Source organism: Hesperophylax consimilis, chromosome 8 (genome assembly GCF_061612785.1).
Source record: "Hesperophylax consimilis isolate HC1 chromosome 8, BYU_Hcon_1.0, whole genome shotgun sequence".
In the NCBI taxonomy this organism is placed as follows: Eukaryota; Metazoa; Arthropoda; class Insecta; order Trichoptera; family Limnephilidae; genus Hesperophylax; species Hesperophylax consimilis.
In genome coordinates, this window is record NC_142843.1 from 29413450 (window position 1) to 29437362 (window position 23913).

General features: G+C 35.4%; 1 protein-coding gene across 1 annotated transcript; it reads right to left on the minus strand.

The window, feature by feature from the left end:
* Window positions 1-13099: 13099 nt before the first annotated feature.
* On the minus strand, window positions 13100-23809 carry LOC149421836 (methylosome protein WDR77-like). Its single transcript, XM_089634574.1, has 6 exons — window positions 23586-23809; window positions 22329-22495; window positions 21111-21314; window positions 15667-15835; window positions 14448-14625; window positions 13100-13549 (listed from the first exon to the last, which is right to left on the minus strand). Exons 1-6 carry the CDS (start codon window positions 23692-23694, stop codon window positions 13345-13347), a joined length of 1032 nt encoding a protein of 343 aa, XP_089490700.1. The 5' UTR covers window positions 23695-23809; the 3' UTR covers window positions 13100-13344.
* Window positions 23810-23913: the final 104 nt, after the last annotated feature.

The window sequence follows — 23913 nt, forward strand, 5'->3', positions numbered from 1 at the left end:
ATTTGACTTAAAATTAGAATTCTGATGATCAAATCCCTTTTTCTGGTGGTCAAATACATCCTGACCTTCGGCTTCATCATCTTCATCCTCGGCAGCTGGTCTATTTTGTGGGTATTGATTTTTCTCGTTTCCAAAATGATTACCTTGAGCATTTTTAAGTTGAGAAACACGATTTTTTAAAGGTTGAAAAGTATCAGGATGAACTCGTATGTTTTCAAAATTTGGGCGTGGATAAGCTGCATATTTATTTAAATTTGAGTAGTTGGGGGTGATCTTTGTTGGCTTTTTATAATAGGTAGGTTTAAGTTCAGGGTAATAATTCTCATATTGTGGGACGTGATTCTCATGTTCCTGGTTACGATGTATGTTTTCATGACTCTCTTCATCGTCATCCTCGTTTTCACTAGGGTGGTTTTTTGGAACTTGTTCGTTTTTCTTAAGACGAATTTCATTTGCGTTGACATCGTTTACAACTTTTCGTAGAATTGGGTCTTTAGATTGCTTATTAACATAGGGTTTGACAGAAGCGTATGGCTGGTAAGCGGTGTGGGATTGACGCTGTGGTAGTGCCAGGTAGGGGCTAGCAGTGCTCTTTGAAATGGGCGAATTTCCATAAGCATTTGGATGTTTTATTGGTGAGTTATATTTCACTGGTGCATTTGAATATTGTGCTGGCCCATTTGAATATTTTGAAAGTACAGTTCCATGCTGTGTTCGACTATTTATGTATTGGGCAGGAGCATTCGTTTTATAAGTTGGCCCGTTTGGATATTTTGCCGGTGAATTAACGAATTGTTTTCGCCCATTTGAATATTGTATCATTGCATTTCCATATTGTGTTGGGCCACTTGAATATTTCACTGGCGCATTTTGATATTTATCTGGTGCATTTGGGTATTTGGACTCACTTGGTACATGATATTTCTGGTTATGCGCTTGCGGCTGCATATAATTTGGGGCATACTGCTGTTGAGGACGCGACGGATTCAGATGATTGCTATTGCCGTGGTACACAGTTATATATTGATTTGTGGGATTGACGTAGCGAGCATGAGGATTATTGGGATATGCAACAATTTTGACTGGGGGGTTCACGTGTTGACTGGTTGGAGAAAGTTGGGTGTAGCCATTCCACGGTCTGGACCATTGGTCTCCACTGTTGGCCGCACAGCATATTGTGGGCAAAAAAAATAACAGCACTTTTAAAATCCTCTGATTCATCTTGTCTAAACACTGTTCACATATTGATCAAACACTTCTTTGTTCGATCTGTTTCACTTCGCTTTAAATAAAATCTAACAACTCTTGGAAATTGCACCCGAACTCAACAGAACTTGAAGCTACTTTCGTAATAATGTCATTCATACTTATTCACAAACACATATTTAGCGATAAGACTGTGGTAAAGAGACAATTATTTTCAACACCGTTACACGAAGTAATAGAAGAAAGTTGCATAAAGCGATCAATATTAATTTGACGGAGCTCGAAGAGGTAAGGCTGACCATTTGCGACTGAACCGAGACCACAGAAAAGAGAAGGTTTATATCGGTTCTAGTACAATCATTTGATCGAGTTTATTTCTCGTCACAACCGAAGACCATTGCGACATTGTTCTCAATCATGAGATACAACACTTATTTGTCGAGTGATTTCTTCTTTGTGTTATATTAAATACCGAACAATAATTGTTATAGACACTGCAAAATAGCACGTACACGCGTATTGCTTCTAACAAGGAATAACCTGTTACGCGTCATTTCCAGGAAATGCGACACAAGGGACATATCTTTTCAGCCACCAAGCGTAACGTATGCAGAATGCAATATGCAATACTTATATTCACATGCACTCGTCATGTCTTGACATATTACAATGGGGTATTCTGTCAATTGGATTTCCTGTAAATACAATATTATATGACCCTCACATAATAAAATAACATCTTATTATTTTTTCTATAAAAATTAGATCATTTTAATTTAATTGCGTGGATCAATGTGAGATATATTTGAAGATCAAGAGATTATTTAACCTGTTTTTTTTATATTATGGCAATACACCTACAAGTCCACTTGGGCTTGACTTAACTCCACAGGGGACCCCTCATAATTTCCCTCAGGGCCTATGTTCTCTTTATGGATGCTGTGTGGAGGATCTTTTGGGAAAGGGTGGGTTGAATCTGGTGGCCGTGTGTCCAGACGTATGAATCCATCCTTCCTACTGCGGGCCAAGGCGATGTGGCGAGAGTCCGGCTGGAGAGGTCAAATGATCTCCCTCAACCGGCTTCTCCCGATCCGGTCCGCCACGCAGTTGGTGGGCCGACGCATCCGCCACCAGCAAAACCGAGACAAACCTCACCCCCCATGGACCCCGGGCACTCCTGCTAAGTCATCTAACGTAGCGAATCACTTGGGGCGACCTGGGGCAGAGGTATTATACCCTCCTCCCAAATTGGTTAATACATATATAATTCTACTTGATCGACACACACCTTGTATACTTGTGCGATGTCAGTTCTGGCGAACAACAGACGACAGTGGTTTTTCTGTGCCGTGCCATCAAATGTATCCATGGCGTCCACTGACTACGCTTTGGCTGTCATTGAACTAACGTTAGCTGATAAAAAGCCAGAAGGGCAGAAAACTGTATCTGTACCTCAGAAGTCAAAGGTCGGTTGTCCAGTATTTTTGTGAAAATGAGTTATGTACGAGACCTTTTTAATTTTTTCAGTATCTACACAGAGGTATAAAGAAGGTTGTCCTAAGACAATGTGAAACTAAGTTAGGTCAACATAAAAGGTCTGGTATCCCCACAATGTTCAAATGAAAATTTTTACTATTTCCTCTCTCCTGAACAATTTCAAAAATGTGACAACTGACCTTGGACTTCTGAGGTACAGGTATATAGACCTGCATTTCAGGAGAAGGTGCTCTGAAGCGAGTTTACGCCTCGTTCGTGTACGTCAGCTCGGTTGTGGATTGATTTTCCAGTTTCAATATGGAAAAATAAACTCGACAGTTTCTGCATTTGAAACATTGATTGATTTCCGACATTCCACTTCTATCTACGGGACATCACTTTTAAATGGTCGGACTTTGAAGCAAGAAAATAAACGGTTCCTAATAATTGCAAATCATTCACGCGCGCCCGGTTAGGTGTGTCCGGAGAATAATGGTGAGAAGTAAAAATATAAAAATAAGGCAAACCCTCCATCGAAAATCGATGACTTGCATTTTAGTGAACATTTGCATCGGATATTTTCAATGGTGAATAAATACCAGGCCACCGGATGGTCTATTGTGAAAGAACGACGAAAATTGAAATATTAGTGATTGGCACTTGAAAATAAGTAGGTACTGCTTTATATTCATAGTCGTAATAACTGAGCTAGTTTCTTAACTAATTATTATTAAGAAGTAAAAACTTGGTTAGCCAACCTCATTCTGGGAAAACTCTTAATATTATATCGCCAGTTTGGTTGTTTATTTGAAAGAAACGAATTTTTTAAACGCTTATGTTATTTTTGGAAATTGTGAGCAAACAACTTCTGCTGTCGATTTCATAATCGAAAGTGAGATATTGCAGCGAGCGGTCAACAACTTTAAAGGTATTCTGATAAAAATGACAATCGAAGACTGGACAATCTGGACATGGACTGATGGATTCTTGCATTTTGAAATCAACTAATGTCAATAGGACAAATGGCGTATTTAAATATTATATGTACTTTTAAACGGCCACCAAACCTGCATGATAAACGAAGGGCCAGCCCTATGCGGGCGCAATTGGAGCAGTCAAGGCCAATTGCCAAGGCGCTGATAATACCTAACAATAATAATAATAATAAAAATAACAATAACAATATTTTTTCCATGGGAAAGCTCATAGCTCAGAAATGCACAAAATAATTTGCAAAGCCGATAGAAACATTACACCTTTAAATTTATACGACGAGAATGCCAACACTTTTACAAATCCCAACCAGGAATTATTAGATTACTGTTCAAATAAAATTTTACAAGCAAAACACTTCAATTATCTCAACCAAACGTATGTTGACAAATTTTTAAAATAGAAGGAAGAATTTTATAAATAGAAGGATTTATGCTTGCCATTCAGGATAGAGTAATTAATACTAAAAATTATAGGAAGCATATAATCAAAGATACAAATCAAATTGATGCTTTATGTAGAAAATGTTTGGCTTTTCCGGAAACTATAGAACATATTATATCGGGATGTTCTATATTAGCACCGTCCGAGTATACATTTAGGCACAATCAAGTTTTAAAAATAATTCACCAAAATTTGGTAATTAAACATAACTTGATTGACTGCCGTAATATAATACAATATTATGAATACGAACCAAATTCATTTTTAGAAAACGAATTTTATAAAATATATTATGATAAAACTATACTAACAGCCCGAACGATTAGTCATAATAGACCCGATATAGTTTTACATGACAAGATTTAAAACTATACTAACAGGCCGAACGATTAGTCATAATAGATCCGATATAGTTTTACATGACAAGATTTAAAAAATAACTTATAATATCATCAATGTCGCTATTCCAAATTCCTGTAACATTAAAAAATCTGTTAATGAAAAAATAAGAAAATACACAGATTTAGGAAATGAGATAAAAAGAATTTGGCATTCTCAGACTATAAAAATATTACCATTTGTTATTTCGGCTACTGGCATTATAGGTACCTAGCTCTATCATTAAAAATTTAGGCGTATTAGATCTATCAAAAAAATTATATATAAAAATGCAAAAATCAGTCATTTTAAATACATGTAGGATAACGAAAGATTTTTTAAATATTTATGTTGAGGGATTAGTAGGATTTATAGGCCCTGTTAGGAGTTCTACCGAGCCGAACCCTCTGATATGAAAATATCTGGAGTCGGTGAATTATTTTCCCATTTGATCTCTGGTGAGTTGACGTGTTGTTCTTGTATTGTTTTGTATTTATTTTGCTTATATAATGCACTTGCATAATGTTGAGTGACTAGAGTTTGTGTGGAAGGGTTTAGTTTTTCCTATGGGGAAGATTTAACCCGGATATAAAATCGGAAAAAAATCGCCCTTGAGATTTTTCATTAAAATGGCGTTACACAAAAATACAAATCATCTGAATATTTTTGATTAATTGATATTAGTATATAATTTGATTTAATTGATTATTAGTGGTGGAGGATTCTATGGTTCAAGCCTTAGGGGCCGTTTTCAAATCGGAGGCGGGTCCCGTTTTAAAATCAAATGCCCTATGGCCCTGTTCACACCTCCGTTTTAAAAACGGATCCGTTTTAAAATCGGATCCTACTCGACGAAAAAAAATAATTGTCGATTCAACCAAAACATTTTATTTGCTCATGTGGTACTTATTGAAAAGAAGGAAAAAAGTGAAAAGAAAATTTTGGGTTCACCCAATCATAGGTGAAAGGTTTTCTGTATAACTTTCCAAGTCTTAATTGGTGAGTTGAGAAGTGATGAACTAAAGTTCTTTAATTACTTTAGAATGTCTATTACTTCCTTTAACCATCTACTGAAACGAGTTTCAGAGAGCTTAACATATCAAAATACAAAATAGAGAGAGTGCATTTGTCCTGAAGAAAGGCTATCGATATTTTAAGGTAAAACAATATCAACTCAAATATTTTTTATTTTGTGTTTATTAAACTAATATGCTCTTACGTGCATCGTGCATCTCATTTAAACTTTAAAAAATAAAACATATATTTTGAAACAAGTTGATAATTTACAAAAATCTTTTCTTTATTTTTCTTCTAATTTCTCAAAATCCTGCATGAATAAACAGCAAACTTCTCGCCAAGCCGATAATTTTAATGAATTATTTTTATTCCCTTCTGTCGTTTTATCCCACAGCACAACTCTTTCTTCGACCAATGGGATTAAATTTTTGGGATTTATTTCCTTATCCATTATCATAGTTTTAATTTATTTACTTAACAAAATAACCAAATACAATCACGCAGCGTGCCTGCTTCCTTGCGACTGGCAGTGGGCGGGGAGGGGTCGGGGTGTGGCGGGGACTCTGCGGGAACGACTAGGCGGCAAGTGTGAACAGCTCCATACAAAACTATGAGCGAGCGTCGCTCGCCGAGCGAGTTCCGACACGATTTTAAAACGGACGCGCTGCGCTGGCGATCCATCCGACAAAAAATGCCGGATCCGTTTTAAAATCGTGTCGGACAAGTGTGAACAGCTCCATATACATCCCCTACAGCCGCTAGGGCATCCGATTTTAAAACGAGACCCGGGACGAGGTTTATGGAAAAAAGGTACAAAATGAAACGAAACGAAGGAAGTGTCAAAACGCCAAAGGCCAACAAATTTACCATTTTTGTCAAAACTGTCGGAAATTTCTTTTGAGTCGGTATTCTTATCGCTTGAACGGACGAAGATTTCAAACACAAAATAATAAACAATGATTTAAAAAGTAGATACCTAATGAAACCGAGATGTGAAAATTGAGCAAAAGGTGAAAAAAGTAATAAAAAGATATCTTGATTGTATACGAAATATTGTTTGCAGTAGGTAATTTAATCAACGACTTTACTAATAATATTAAAGACTACCATACATTTGGGAGGTAGGTATACCTTGGTAAAATCTATAATTATTTAAATAGGAATAACAATTTGAAAATAAAAATGACATTTTTTGGTGGCATTGGCAAGAATGTGACACTTTGATATGCTGACATCCTGACGCTCACACATAGAAATAGTATTTTTTACCTACCAAAATTATTAGGTTTTATTTAAATTCCGAGAGTGGAAGGTAATGGCGTTTAATTAGGTAGAGTGGCTAGAAACATGTACGTAAAACCGAGATATTTATGATAATATGTGCATAAAAACAATAAATGCCTAAAAAGATTACAAAATAGATAAACCAATTTAAAATCAGATTATCCTGATCATATAATTATTATCCAGATGGATATAGAAACATTTAGAAAAAATGGTAAAATTGCCGTTGACTACATTTGCAACTTTTACAAAACCCTTCCCGATAGAAAGGTGTACCCTAGTGTAAAGCCGGGATACTTGAATGAAAGGTTGCCAGAAACAGCACCAGAGGAACCGGAGGAATGGGCCACCATCCTGAAGGACACAGAGGAACACATCATGGTAGGAATAACACAGTGGCAACACCCACAGTTCTTTGCTTACTTCCCTCACGGGGCGAGCTTCTCTTCACTCCTCGGGGACATGATCTCTGATGCTATGGCAGTTGTCCCCTTTTCTTGGGTAAGCAATTACATTATAACTTTATCCTGAATAAACTACTCAAATTTCTCATATAGGTACCTGTTTAACCTACCTATCTGTCATTTACCTGTTCCAATCTAGGAATATGTCTTAACCTGACAAACACTGCCTTTAGGTCGAAACTAAAGAAGCAAATCATTTCCAACAATTCTATATGACTTGATCCTTCCAAAATTTTATATTTAGAAAAAAGATGTTTTGATTTTTAATTTGACCCTTCGGCTGCGGTTAACTATAATAGCAGTTCAGCAAAAACATGCTTACCACACTGTGCACTGCAGTGCATTAAACTACGATTTAGATAGCTTTTACATTGTGTTATCCTTAAAGACAGTGTGAATATAAAAATGTTCATTTCACACTTGTGCCTTCGTACATATCAACAAAATACTGGCCAATTTCTTGTGGTTAAATTGGGTAATTGCAGTAAAACGTAATTATGTTGAATTAATATTTTTTTCTAGACATCAAGTCCAGCGTGCAGTGAATTGGAGGTGATTGTCATGGACTGGCTTTGTCTAGCATTACATTTACCCAAGCACTTCCTTAGCACCAGTAAAGGTGGCGGAGTAATTCAGACATCAGCAAGTGAGGCCATATACAACTGCATTTTGGCAGCGAGAAGGCTCGGAATCATTAAAGTGAGAAACGGAGACATTGAGTCACATGACAGTGTCTTTCTACCGAATCTAGTAGCTTACTGCTCAGACGAGTGTCACTCTTGCGTAGAAAAGGGAATAAAACTAGCACTTTTAAGAATTAGACTGCTTCCTACTGACGAAAATTTCTCATTGAGAGGAAAAACAGTGGAAACTGCTTTTAAGGAAGATATTGCAAATGGGCTCACACCCGTATTTTTATGCTCTATATTTGGTTCAACTTCTTCTACAGCAATGGATAGGTTCGATGAAATAGGCCCGGTGTGCAAGAAGTATGGAGTTTGGTATCACATTGATGCCGCTTATGCGGGATTTGCTCTAATTTGTCCAGAACTGAGGGAGTATGTAAATGGCATTGAATATGCGGACTCCTTCAACGCAAATGCTGTTAAATGGTTTCTAATCCACATTGATTGCGCCTGTTTGTGGATTAAGGATAGGGAGACATATTGTTCGAGCTTCATTATTGATCCCTTGTACTTAAAATCTGGTCAAACAAATCTAACATATGATTTAAGACACTGGGGTATACCCTTAACACGCAGATTTCGTTCTCTTAAACTTTGGTACACCCTAAGAACCTACGGACTTGAGAATATCAGAAGCTATCAGAGAAATCACATGAAGTTAGCTAAATACTTTGAGAGCCTCCTACTTAAAGATGGACGTTTTGAAATTTGCAACAAGGTTATCTTCGGCTTGGTTTGTTTCCGATTACTAAACTCAACCAACGAGACGAATCAAGAGTTATTGGCCAAGTTGAATGAAACAAAAGAAATTCACATGGTTCCAACTGAACTGAAACGAAAATATGTGATAAGATTTTGTGTCACAAATGAGCATGCAACTGCAGAAGATATAGGTAACAAAAACACTTCTTGGTCAAATTATATACTATATATCGAAGGTCGCGGGTTCGAACCCGGCGTGCGCAAATAAATTTTATTTGATTAATTTGTGTTATTTCACAATTAATTAATTAAAATAATATATAGTATATTTGCGGCACGTTCCAGAGTGGAAGATACTACCAGTATCGCCCTGGTGTAAGACCACCATTCAGAATTGAAACGTTGCTCCAAATGGCTTTAGCCGTGTTTAGTGACTAGATCTGAATAGCCAGGTACTTCCCCACCTTCCTCTTTCCCTTCCCCACTTACCTTCAGCCTCACAACATCCCCCAATTGGGGATGCCATAGTCTCACTGGCTCCAGACGGGAGCAGTTGGGACTCTTGTGAGGTGTTCACTATAAAAAAAAAATATATACAGTGGTTCTTGATCCATCTTTTCTCAGCCTATTGTTTTCCAACATCAACAGTTTAGAATTTTATCTAGTTTCTCTTAATTGGATGCAATTAAGCAAAAGGGAACCAAATGGTGTTTTGCTAATATGTATGGAGAATATCGACTTCAACATTTAGGAGGTTTCCTAAGATACTATACATATTGTAGATAGTGATATTTTGGCATAAGAGAATAATGAAATCAATAAAAAATATTTCATGAAAATTATTTGCATGAAGAAAAAATAACAAAGTTATTTATTTTCGGCGATATTAGTAAAATAAGAATTGAGAAAAACATTTATTACTTATTCGATATTGTATGCAAGTATGACGAATTAACATTTTGTTGAAAAGAAATATTCAATTGGTTCCTTTTGAATTAATAAAATATTTTATGGGGGTGTCAAAATTTTATAATTTGTTAAATAGAACAAATATGCAACTTGTATTATTTTTATATTTTATTTAACACTATAAGCTCTCGATTGTAAATAAAAGCAGTAATCGTGCCCGCTTGCTAATTTAGTTTTGAAGATCGTTCTTTGTTGGATCCCTGGATTTAATATTATAACGTTGAACTATACTCTGGGTTACCAACACCTCTGTCACAGGTAACCTGAAGTGGTTCACTACTGACGGTTTAGCAGGGGTGCCGCTCATGGAGGGTGATGTATCTGGAACACATTAATTAATGGGTCGGCCTACTCGCAGGGCAGGCCGTACTGGGAGGGGTTGGTTGAGGGAGACCCTTTAAGCCGGTTATCGCTATCTGGGTCGCTGGATAGTACAGAGGCCGGAACCTGGGGCTCACGACACATCGATCTGTGCACGCGAGGCGGAAGAGGTAATCACATCTGCGATGGATTGCTACATTCCCTTCTACGTCAAATACTCTGGAGAGCGCACAACGCCATGGTTTGACCATCGCTGTACTGAAGTGGTCAGACCCAAACAAAACGGCTTAAAATGCACTCCCGAAAATTGACTCCTTAGATAAGGTAACCTTATGGAATACCGAAAACGGGCAAAAGGTTGCAAGTGAACTCTAAATAAAGCCAAGAGTGACCACGACCGCAGAATTGCCAAAAAGCTGGCAGACTGTTTTTCCTCCTTTATATACTCTGGGCCTCTTCAAGACTTGAATTAATAAATCACTTCCTACAGCCCCTACCTCAACCCGCCTCACAATGCTGCCCAACCGGGTGGCAGCATAGCTCCCCTGCCTTTACACTGTTCAGATAGGGGCGCTCTCGTGAGGCATCACATAATTTTTTTTTTAAAAGTACATATACTATGAGAACCAAGTGCGTAATTTTCTTTTACAAAAGGTCTATAACCATCCAATAGGCTCTGCTACATGTACACTTCGGAGCGGCGGTACCACGCGCCCTCTAATAAGGTAACGGTTTACAGCAAAGTCCATTGTGAGACCCTGAAGTGGCAAATTAACCCACTTCCTGACATCCTATCCAGCTGAAACTTGGCAGATATGACTGGTTCTCGATGACAATGCATCCTATCAACTTTTGGTTGCAATCACGTACACAAGTGGACACACAAACATTTCTCCGTAATCGGATAACATTGCAGCAGTTAATATACTAAATAAATGTTGGTCCTACCCGATCGACATTTAGCCAGAGTTGTCGACTCCAGTTCCTGGGTAGAAAGGTTCAATCCTCGGTAAAAAAAAAAGAAAAAAACTTTTAAAAGACAATTTAAAATAGATGTAAAACTTTGATTTTTACAGGTTGATTTTTCATAGACTGTTTTGTCTAGAGTAAAAAAGCAATTTCAATTTTGAAGCAAAATAGGCAAGAAATATGCTCGTTTCTCTTTTACATAGCATAAATTAGGGATATATTTTCACATGGAATCATCCAAAGGTCAAAATACCTCAAATAGTCACTTGGTTCCCTTTTGCTTAATTACACCCAATTAATCGTGATTGTTTTTGTGAAATTTTGTAGATAGTAAATGTACCTGCCGGGAAATAAAAACAATGAATGCTTTTTTTTGCTATAAATAATCAATTGTCATCGACAAGACTTCGATATAGATTTTTCAAAAATACATTACTTACTTGCTTGCCAGTGAAATGTTGCGCAAATGACAAGCAAATTAAGGATGGCAATGAACACTTTGAAGAAACCTTGATACAGAAATGAGTAAAACATTGCAGAATCTTGTTTGTGAATAATTATTGTATCACCTACCCAATTTTAAAAACGTGTAATATTTTATCTGCATTGCACGATAATGCAATAGTGCATTAACCCAAACTTAACCCCAAATATGGAAATAATAAAATATTTTAACTTTTCAAGAGTCAAAAGCATCCATTCGATACGAAAAATTTGTATGTATTCTTCGAGTGCCGGTGTATCTATATGGTAATCTGAAAAATATTTTCTGTTTGAGGGATTTTTACCCTCGACACACTACAGAGGGATTAGGTCGCAGAATCTCGACATTTCAAAGGTTAACGGATATTACCTGTTTATTGCGTTTATTGTTTTTTCTGTATTAACGTTTGCTTCAACTCTTCAAAAAAGAGAGGTCGAGAATCCACTGTAAATAAAATTGAAAGCAGTCATGTATTTATATTTTAATATGAATAATTTTGAGCCTTATTGACTGAGCATAGCGAAGAAGTCTTGTTTTTACTCGATTGTTTTGCGTTTAGTCTGTCTGTAAATGTTTTTTTAGGTTATGTTTCCTTTTCAAGATGGTGTACATTTTAATGGTTCAGTAAAGATTCTTTATTCAAATGTGAAATCGTCGTGTTTGTTTGAACTTTCTTATTCACAATTTTTTCAATATTATGGTACCTACCTACCAAGAATGTTTGAAAAAAAAATTTCATTGAGATAGTGATGTTTCTTTGAAAAAATTGTATATTTTTTTAATTAAATACATAAAATATACGGTTTACAATCAAGTAGGTAGGTATTTAATTACCTACTTACAAATCTAATGATTTCAGAAGAAATTTTGGTATAGATTTATTAAATAAGAGAAAATCAGAAAAATACTTTTTTGGACTCGCGATTACACAGAATTACTAGTTTCAAGATCTGAGATCTCTTTTAAGATGTTTCACTGTGACCCTTAATTTTATGTTTGAACAATTCTTTTACTAATTATTATATTTATATTTTTTTTATTTATAAATAAAAATATATAATAATGTAATTATTTATAATATATATTATACGAGTATGAGAATTCTAAAAATGTATAAATAATGGTCACAGTAATGCACATTAAAAGATAGCAATGTAGGCCCCAGTTGTTCTTATGTTCCTATGTTTCTATGTATTTACCACTTTAATCAACGCACAGCTTTCAAAATATAGAGACCTTTTCAGATACTGGTTATGAAAAGATTAAAGCATGCGCCGACAAAATACTCATGAAGTCTAAGAAGAGTTGTCCGTGCAAATCCCCAACAACCTCGGGAACTTCCGTAAAAACACCTGACGAGAAGGAAGAACTAGCCGAGGAAAAGCGAAGGATGTCCTTCACAGTGGAGGTTCCTCAGGAAATATTCAATTCGCTGAAGGAACAGGCCAAACTTAAAGATATGGTCACCTTTATCATCACACCCAATCAAGACGGGACTAAAAAAGCATCAGACAACCAAATTTCATTTCAAATAAAAAAATGAGTTTCAACAAAAGAAACTGGTATTTTATTTAATTGTCCGCATAAAATAATATTGAATCAGTTCAGTGGTTATACAAACAGTTGCAAATTATTTCACATAATTGAAACTTTTCTTTATTGCTATTGTACAAAATTCATATATTTTACAAAAAAAAATCTTTTACAGTAAAAACATATACATATTGAAATGAAACAAAACAAAATTGGTTTATAAAAATTATTAAATATTATTTTTAATTATGCAACATATAATTGTTATATTGGTAATTATTCTTAATTACTATTGTACAAAAATCACATGTTACACTTTGAGTTGCAGAATAAGAAAAAGAAATAATTTTTAATCGTCTTAAAATAAATCCAAAAAAATAAATTTGAAATAGGTACACAAGATGTGAATTTGTAAGAATCAAGGAACTATGATAGGATGCTGCAGTATATTGTCGTCCCAACCGACAGAATACAAAATTCCTTTGTTAGTCTTGTCCCACGATAATCCTCTAACGTAGTCCGTATGGTTGGAATCTTGGAAAACTAATTTCAAATCGCTGTTAGAACCAAATTCATAAACGCTGACCGTATTTGTGTCGCCAACAAGACCTAGCATTTTAGACCTGGAAGAAAATAATTGAATGAGACCCATTATTATGTCACTGAGTGAAATACATAACATGTAACTACCAAAATAATATAAATGAAAAAAAATAATTACTTTGTTTTAAACCACTTTATTGAGTTATATAGGTCGACAGGTTTCGTTTGCACTCAACCTTCTTCAGGACAATGGAAATATAAATTTGTTGTTGTTTATATTTCCATTGTCCTGAAGAAGGTTGAGTTAAATTTGTTGTTGTTTATATTTCCATTGTCCTGAAGAGGGTTGAGTTAAATTTGTTGTTGTTTATATTTCCATTGTCCTGAAGAAGATTGAGTGCAACCGAAACCGGTCAACCTATATCTATATAAATAAAAATATAACTGTTCGTTTGTTCAAAATCTTAAATCTCTGATAGTTCTTCACCGATTGATTTAAAATTTTGACACAATATTGCATTCGAATATGCGTAGGTATTTTTATGCCTATATAATATAGATATCATGTGTGCCAGGTAAAAACAGGTTTTATTAAAAAGCAACAGGCGCTATTGTTTCTCTATCTGCACAGACAGACTGAGCCACAGCAACACGTGGCGGGGTACAGCTAGTAACTCAATAAAGTGGTTTAAAACAACAGATTTTTTTTATTTTTTATAAGATTTTATTTTTGATACAAATAACACGGAGAGTTTTACGCTAAAACAACACAAATCTTACAGTTTATGGCAATTTTTTGTCATTTTACTATGTTATTAAATGTTATATACATATACATATTAAAAGTTCCGCAATGAAATAACTTATATAAATAACCAGTCGCACACAAAATAAGATAAAAAGTTTGCTTATAAAGCTCTACATATTTTACATTGCGTTCAAGTGAACAATAATAATAAATTAATCAAAGAAACTTACTCTTCATTATATTCCAGTTTTTCTATGGGAAAATCCCTGTTCAAACTAAAGACGTTAGAGCCGGGAATATCCTGCCGCATATCGTGCACATTGACATCCCCGTTGTCGTAGCCAATGGCAAACACGGTGTCTGACAGCCAACACACGCACCGGGCTCCACAGGGCGGTCCCCTGTAAACTACAAAATAACATTCTCATTAGCATTTGACGATAACCAGAGTAAAGCATTACCTCCACTACATGGCATCAATTCCATGGTTCTCTGTTTTATTCGGTTAACCAATTCCATGTGGGTAAAAGGTCAGCCTTCTATTGTCTGTCGCTTGTAAGGAGCTCTCTTTCTGTCACATGCGTCATTCAAGTGAAAGGATTTATGATAATGGAACCATCAGCATAATGCCTTTATCAACACCTTTAGCGATAGTTGCAAAAGTCGTCGCTCTAGTTCGTTTTTGTTCAACAGATCATTTTTGGCGAAATTGAGTTAAGTATGCAGTTGTTCTCAGAAAGCATTTATTTATACAATACAAGTGAAAAGAAAATTTTAAAAATATTTTTTATGTGTTTTCAAGACGCAGTTTGTCTTAAGTCCACCAAAATTAAACAACATTCCGAGCGTATTTATGCAACACTTTGTCCTACATTCAAATTAAAAACGTGTTTTCTGCGTAATTTTAAATATTTGGAACTAATTATCATTTTAGTAAGCTTAGAATTGAGCTAATTTCATTGTATATGCGTTTTTCGTAAAAAAAGAAGGGCTATTTCTCCCAATTTACGTTTTGGTCTGTTGGATAAAAACGATCTAGAGCGACAAAGTGGCTTGGTCGAATTTTGTACACAGCTACTATTAAAATTTGCATTCAATTATATACATACAGGATTCACTTCATTTGTCACTTAGCTCTGCTGACTATTAAAACATCTTAAATGCAGCAGATTTTCAATGAAACATGAAACAGAATGTTTCATTTCATTTTTTTAGTATTATCGTCTTCTTCAATGATATATTACATTGATTGGTATAACCTTCAAAAGTTAATAAAATTAAATAAATTTACATCTGTCATGTAAGAAATTAAATTTGAACAAAATCAGCACACATTTTGACTTTTGGGACTTTTGTAGGTGGCATTGACCGCATCATCCTTAACCATGAAGATTTGTAATCTAAATTAGAAAGACATTATTAGTTGAATATTGTAATAATTAATAATACCTTTAGCTAATTTCTCGCTGCTCTTGGTATCCCAAACAGCTACGGACCCGTCCAAACTACTGGACACAAAGGTGTTGGCTATACTCGGGTTGCAAGCCACGTCGCTGACCATGTAGGTGTGTGCCGGCGCGTACGAGGTGGTGGGGAGCATGTTTGTCAAATCCCATATCTGAGGAAATATCACAAATTAATAATTTACTTAGAGCAGTGACGGACTCCAATATAAGTAGGTACAAGACTTATACTGAAATTTAAAAATACTTTAATGAGTAAAACCTCAAAACGTAATATTTAATTATTGAATACAATATTAACGACTATCAAATGAAAAATGTGACAGAAAAGACAGAAAAAGATTCATTCGCATCTAGGGATTGATCCCAGGACCTCTTCCTAGATGCGACTGAATCTTTTTCTGTCTTTTCTGTTTCACTTCTTTCATTAATATTGTCTTCAATGATTCAATTTTAAAAATATCAATAAAAAAATGCATACATCTATATAAATAAAAATGTAAATGTTTGTTTGTTCAAAATCTTAAATCTCCGAAATTTCTTCGCCGATTGCTTTGAAATTTTGACACAAAGTTTAATTCGAATACACATCTGTTTTTATATGCCTATATTACAAAAATGTGACCTATGATAAGTAAAAATATGATATTTTTTTTAAACAGCTCCATTTGTCGAATGTTAACGCAACACGCGCTCTTGTTTCTCTATCTGCACAGACTGATTGAGCCACAGCAATACATGGCGGGGTACAGCTAGTATTTAATGAATAAACAGTGTACGAAAATCTATCAACTATCGAGGTAAAACATCATAAGTACAGAAAGTTTCAGAACTAAATGAAAACTTTTTTTATGTGATTATCACGGTAACCAGATAAAACAAAACATGAACAAATGATATAGATGATTTTAGGTTAGGTTTGTTGTTTTTCTTTATTCATTTTCTATGTACTGTTTTGTCACTAGGTGTTTTTATTTTGGAACCTATTATCTCACATGAGTTCCAACTGCTAGTGAGACTATGGTATCCCCTTTCTGTGGTATGTTCAAGGAAATGCGGAATGACTATTCAGGTCTTACCACTAAACAGTTCCATGATAACTCCTCAAAATGACAATTCAACACACCTTTTAAAAGGCGATATATTATAAAAGGTCATTAAAAATGATGAAACAAAAACTAGGTTAAATAGTTAACCTAGTTTTTGTTAATAATTACCTATTTAACATAGTTTTTGTTTCATAACTTTATAACAATTATATTAAAACACAAATTACTTTGTTTACATCACATTAATATATATAACCTCTACATATATGTTTCATGAACAAAGTTCACCCCATCAGGAGTAAGAACTTACTTTGTTCATGAAACATATCGTCGCATTAATTCGTAGACTGCGTAACTCCAAATTTTTCGAAAATACGTTTTTAATGCCATCTGGTGTTAAAATTAGACCCGCATCGACTAGTAAAACTCGAAAATTTAAAAAAAAATTAACCTTTTAGATAAACACAAATTAGGAAACTGCGTAAAATTATGGTGCCATTTTTACTCGCGAATACTTCGTAACTCCTTAATTCAGTATTGGCCGGTGAGCCGTGCACGCTTGCTGTGTTTTTGACTGAGGAAATTTATTTACGGTGTAATAGTTTTACCGTGAAATTAACTGAGATAAGTTGATTAATCAATTTTGAACATTTTATAACCTTAATTTTAATTGTGAAGTCACGAATAGTGTTTTGTATCTGTAGTCTAAACTGACGTCTTCTGCACCGTGTGACGCTCTGCCGTAGCTCTCTTGTTTTATGTGCCTCTGCGGTTTCGTAAATACCTAATAGGTCCTTGTTCTGTGATTATATGTCTCTTCTTCAAGGTCACCATCTCTTTGCAAGTGGATCTCCTCCTGATGCATATCCGGATCCGGTTCTTCACTGTCCTCTTCAAACAAACCCAAAATATTTACGGTGGAACGTGCGGCAATTCCATCTCGTCTCTCCTCAGACACAGTCCGTTCTCTGTCAGGCATCCTCCGCGGGTCAAGCACATGTCTTGGTATGCCATCTACTTCAATGTTGTTGACTGAAGTAAGTCCTGTCACCCTTCCATGCACGATGTGCATCTCCCATCTACTGGTTTAACCGCAAGAAGATCGCCCACTTAGAGCTCAGTCAATACTTCCTCTTCTATATTCACTTGCGCAGAAGGGTGTCTCCACGAGTGTGAAGTGTGAACTATACTAGACAGCGCAATACCTCGATCATCCTGACTTTTTGCAGCCAAAGATTGTACCGAAACACTGCCTGCAGGGGATCGCTTCCACTTCTGGCTGCAGTTCTCTTTATTGTTTGATGATGTCGTTCAACTATACCGTTTCCAGCTGGTCGGTATGTCGCGCAAAATCTTTGACGAACATTCCATCTCTTACACTTATCTGTAACACTGTAGGAACAAAATGCAGTACCATTGTCCATGAGAACTACTTTGGGCGGGCCTCTTTCCCGAAACACTTCTTCCAAATGTCTGATAATCGAAGCTGCATTATCTGACTCGATTTCCCGCCACACGGCAAATCTACTTGGACCGCAATCGATAAATGTGAGTAAACATTTCCTACCGAAATGAGTAACATCAACTGCCAAGCGACTCCAGGTTGTCACAACATTAAGATTACCCGCTTCATGGGATGATGGTGGAGGGTCAATTGTCCTGCATTGTACGCAGGAACGCACGCATCTATCGACGTCCTTTCTTCTCGCCTCGGGATCGACCAGCCGGGCAAGATGAAGCGTTCACTTTACTCCAAAGTGATGCTGAGCATGAAGAGTTTCTACGCTTAAAGCACATGTTTGCTCACCAGTTCCACTTTCAAGTCTCTCCCACCTATCTTCATACTCTGAGGAGTCTCTTTCACAACGTTTCCTGTCATGGCTACTCTTTGCCCGGGTCTTGCAAACCCTAGTAAGTACATCAGTTTTATTTCTACAGGACAACAAGGGTGATCGACAATGTCAGATCAAATTCTTCTACAATCTCCTTCATCAACTCCAAGCGTCACTTAACGATCATCTCTGACACGACTACTCCCGGTCAGTGTAGATCTCACCCAGCACAAAACCGTCGCCGAATCTGTAATGATCTCCAGAGTTTGAAGATTTCACTTGAGAGTCAGATTTAATCCCTTAAGGAAGGAAAAGTACCAGCATTTACAAGACTTAAAACAGACATTAGAAAAGGATTACCACTCCTTTAACGATAACCTTCGGCATCATTAAAATCATTAAAATGCATCTAAATAGACTGCCTCGACATACACATACATTGTTGTGTTTTATTTTGTAAATGTAAAATTCCTATCTCCCAAATTTTCCGCTAGGTTGTTCATAAAACTGTTCGCAGAAAAGTATGTATCTTTTGTAAAATGCGTATCACCATACTCGGTTTTTACGTAAACTTCGTAACTCCGTTTTTAAATAGAAAGCCTTAACTTACAAAAGTTTAATGATTGAAAATAAATTTCCAAATATATTATATGTTCGAAACATAAATAAAAAGAATAAGCCGTCTTTCATTTTTTTTCACTACGAGGTTTTTTGTGCCTCCTGTAAAATTTTACATTTGGGAGTTACGCATTCTACGAATTAATGCGACGATATAGAGGTTATTTATATTAAATTGATGTAAACAAAGTTATTTGTGTTTTAATATAATTAATAATGTCATCACAAAGTGATAAGCTTTCAGAAGAAATTTTCTCTGAAAAATTATAGCAATTTTTAAGGGAGTGTCGAATTGTCATTTTGATGAGTTATCCGGTTACCACAGGGTGTCCGGGGGTAAAGTGCACTAACTTCGGGAGGTGATTCTACATGATGGTAGGAGTGAAAAAGATAAATAACATTCAAATTTGTTAAAATAGTCAAAATTAATGACATTAGTTAAGTGATTAATAGTTAAATAATAATTTTATCGTTAAAAGTGTAACTAATTTTTGTTAATTTTAATACAGTTTTTTTTTTTTTTAATTTGGTTTAAAACATACATAATTGTAAAGGTCAAACTCTCGGTATGATGTTATTGTTTACATGTGGTTTCAACGGATACAGGCCAATCACAATGTTGCCACACTCGGCAAGTTCACAGGAAATTTATCGGGCAAGTTTGTACCTCACACTAAGGTTTTTCAGTCTAAGTCTTTTTGAATCACCTCCCGAAGTTAGTGCACTTTTCCCGGACATCCTGGATATGTATTAAGTTGACCAAAAATTATTACGAGGGCGTAAGTAACATAATAGAAACTTTTTAAGAGTGTGAAAATAAGGAGGGTAAATAATTTCACATCCAGAGCTAAGCGCATTTATTCATTTAAAAATAAAATATATTCCCTGAAAGAATCCAACACAAATTGTGCTGGATGGTGTTTAAATTCATCAATGAAATGGCCCCACCCTACATCTCCGAACTATATGTCCCGGAAAACACTGGTCTGAGGCAGTCAACTCTTAGATCAGCAATATCATCAGATATAGACAGACTGATGGATCCTAAGCGCAAGGTAAATACTAAGTTTGGAGATCGCGCTTTCGAAGTATCTGGGCTGAAGGCTTGTAATAAACTCCTTCAGGAACTAAAACGCATACCAAAGCCCAACAGAATTTAGGCCCCCAACTAAAAAACATTTTGCCTACAATGATTAAAAACTTATCTTTTTAGGCTCTCATACCCTTAAATTAAATATAGCCACCTGAGAGTAGAATTCTTGTAATGCCCATAATGTCCTAATCACACTTTTCTTACTGGATTAATATTATACACCTCAATATGTCTCTTACCGAGGGACGAATCACATTTAGAAATATAAATTCTATTCAAATTCATCATAAAATTTGCTATTCCTTTCCTAAACATGTTCATTAAAAAGTATATATATTTACATAATATTAAATAAATACCAGTATTAAATAAGAGCATGTTTCCAATATGTCAGCAATATTTCCAATAACACATGTTGCAAATTATGTCCTCTTCATGGGAACTGTATCTAAATTTATCTAATAAACGATGTTAAACTCAAGTGACCTCCCAGGTAAGTATGGTCCTCTATGTCATCCGCCTGCACCTAATATAAATAAATAATTATATATTTATAAATTTTAAAGCAGCATCACGTTAATTGCTCAAATGCATTGAACTTATAGATTTGTAGAGACCGACGAACCCATGGATGCAATCCGTTAGCCATACGTTTCTCTAGCCTATAGTTACTATAAGATAGAGCATTATACAAATATATTATATATTTGTACAGCTCCCTTGAAGTGATTTCACAAAAACGGTGCTACAAATATTATTAAATCATCCAAATATTATTGTGGAAAAAAATTACTCTTATGGTTGTTATTAGTAAATAGAAAATAGCAAAATGATTCACTTTAATACAATTGTCAGCGCCTCCCGTCACTGCAATATTTTCTTCCCCGGGGAACAAGTCAACAGCGAGGATGGCACTGTCATGATCTGAGGCTCCGGCCGTGTTGGACCAAGTATCCTGCTCATTGCCTGTACCACTTATTTCACTCCAGATGAGTCCCTTCATCCATACGCGAATGTCCCCCTTATCATCACAAATGACCATCTGAAAAACAAAATAATAATACTATTAAAACATAGTTTCTAGTTGCAATTCAAAGTACTGACTATTTTATTAGTTACACAAAATATAAACAGAGTGCTTAGTACATTCATTACTCAATAGATGCCACTACATAGTAGTTATTTGTTTGATATATCAGCTGATTTTGAACAAATGTGCATTAATGATATAATCTAATTATGTTTTTAAACGCTTTACTTAGCAGTCAGTGGTGTCGCTACAAAACCTACACTAGCGACACCACTGACTGCTACACTAGCGAAATGCTTTACTTAGCAGTCAGTGGTGTCGCTACAAAACCTACACTAGCGACACCACTGACTGCTACACTAGCGAAATGCTTTACTTAGCAGTCAGTGGTGTCGCTACAAAACCTACACTAGCGACACCACTGACTGCTACACTAGCGAAACGCTTTACTTAGCAGTCAGTGGTGTCGCTACAAAACCTACACTAGCGACACCACTGACTGCTACACTAGCGAAACGCTTTACTTAGCAGTCAGTGGTGTCGCTACAAAACCTACACTAGCGACACCACTGACTGCAACACTAGCGAAACGCTTTACTTAGCAGTCAGTGGTGTCACTAGTGTAGGTTTTGCGAATACAAAAAGTCTATTGATTTAAAAAATGGTTTGTTCATTGTTATTTCCTTTTCAGATCATCTGAAAAGTTGAGTTTGTCAAGCGGAAAGTAATATATTGTGCTAAACCGAATATGGCCGGATTGTTGCATGTTTTAGCAAAGGTTTAGCTAATGTTATGTTCAGCCAAAACTTCATACTTTGAACTCGGTTTAACAAGGTTCTAACATTAAAAACTATTATTTGGAATGTTTAACTTATGCTAGGATGCCGTTTAAGAACATAAAGCTTTGGTTAAATATAAATTTCACTAAACCACGGTTAAAAGTTAAAACAGTTGACATTCTTCACATTGTTTCAGCATTTACATTGTTTATTTATGCCATAAATGTGTATGTATGTATAAACTTACCCTAGAAGAGTTTGCCAAGAATCTTCCATCGGTAACAGAATTCTCCATAGAGGTGCTCATAACATTGTTAATATTTCCAAGAAACTCGGTGGGACAGGTTGTGTAATCCACCATGCCTTCCCAGTAGCGCCCATTTTGATCCGATCCACCGACTAATGTTGATCCATCTAAAAAAAAAAAACAAGTTTGTAAATCATTGAAAATCCAGACAAGAGAGACTGAAGTACCATTGGATTCAAGTTTTTAGAAATGTTTATTATTTGGTGCAGGTTGTAATTTGGGGCATACATTCATTGATTTATTTTCATAATTTAATTCTTTTGATGAAACAACTTAACTTAATAACGCTATCAGATAGGCGGATCATCTCTGACCTTGTACTTTTAAATAAAATTATTAATAATTCCATTGACAACCCTGAAATTCTCGCCAAAATAAAATTTTACGTACCGACTAGAAATACGACGCAAAGTGCTACATTTTTCTGTGACAATTTTAAAACCAACTATGAAGCTCATACACCTATAAATAGACTACATCATTTTGGCAATAAATTTGGGAATATTGTAGACATGCTTAAAGATTCCGTATTAGTTATAAAACGAAATCTTTTTAATCATTTTAATGAGATGTATGAATTCACAAATGAATACACTTTTATATTTATATGTTCCTTAATACATATTTAGCTTTCCGTAATCTACACTATTAATTTGAATTTACCTTAATTTAATCAAAAATCATAATTTATTGTAAACTATGTAACACAACTGTATTACTTGTTAACTACTTTTGTAAAAGCCCATTAGGGCGTAAATAAATAAATAATTTTGTACACACTCATCCATTATACTGGAAACAAGCGAGTGTATAGCATGTCACTGGATCCTGCCATGTAGAGTATTATAAATAATGTACTCAAATAAGTCCAGACATGAGAGACTGAAGTACCATAGGATTCGAGTTTTTAGAAATGTTTATTATTTGGTACAGGTTATAATTTGAGGCATAGATTCCTTGATTTATTTTCATCATTTCGTACATGCTCATCCATTATAATGGAAACAAGCGAGAGTTTAACATGTCACTTGATCCTGCCATGTATAGTATTATAAATAATGTCCTCAAACAATAGAGGTTAAAAATTTGTGGAAAAGATTCCAAAATGCACGCAAATGACTTATATTAAATATCCTTAGACTTATATAGCTAAGAAAGTAAATATCTTATTAGCAATCTTAAATAGTTTTACATTACCCGCATGTATGTCTATGAAAGAGAGAATTCGGTGACTGTTTGCTCCTTGGTACACTTTATACAAGTCGGCGTTTAAATTTGGGGGATGTATATCTGGTCTAAAAGACATGGTTACGAAGTTTTGTGCGATTTCTAGAACGGTCGGTGCCCAGATTATTTTATAAGAACTTTACTGATTTCAAAACGTTATCGTAAAACCCATTCAATACCATAGAAAATACTTAACAAAGACGGAGGAACGACCACGCGACGTTTGACAGTTAGTTTTAAATGTTTCCACTTTAAAAAAAGATGCCATAATTATTGCTGCGGCTGTTGATCTGTGGAT

Bases quoted from the DNA above. Each gene is read 5' to 3' on its own strand.
- LOC149421836 (XM_089634574.1), bottom strand. From the start codon at position 23,694: ATGTCTTTTAGACCAGATATACATCCCCCAAATTTAAACGCCGACTTG. The intron at 22,496-23,585 runs GTAATGTAAAAC...TTTTTTTTTTAG, and splicing joins TTTCATAGACATACATGCGG to ATGGATCAACATTAGTCGGT. The intron at 21,315-22,328 runs GTAAGTTTATAC...TTTGTTTTTCAG, and splicing joins TCTTGGCAAACTCTTCTAGG to ATGGTCATTTGTGATGATAA.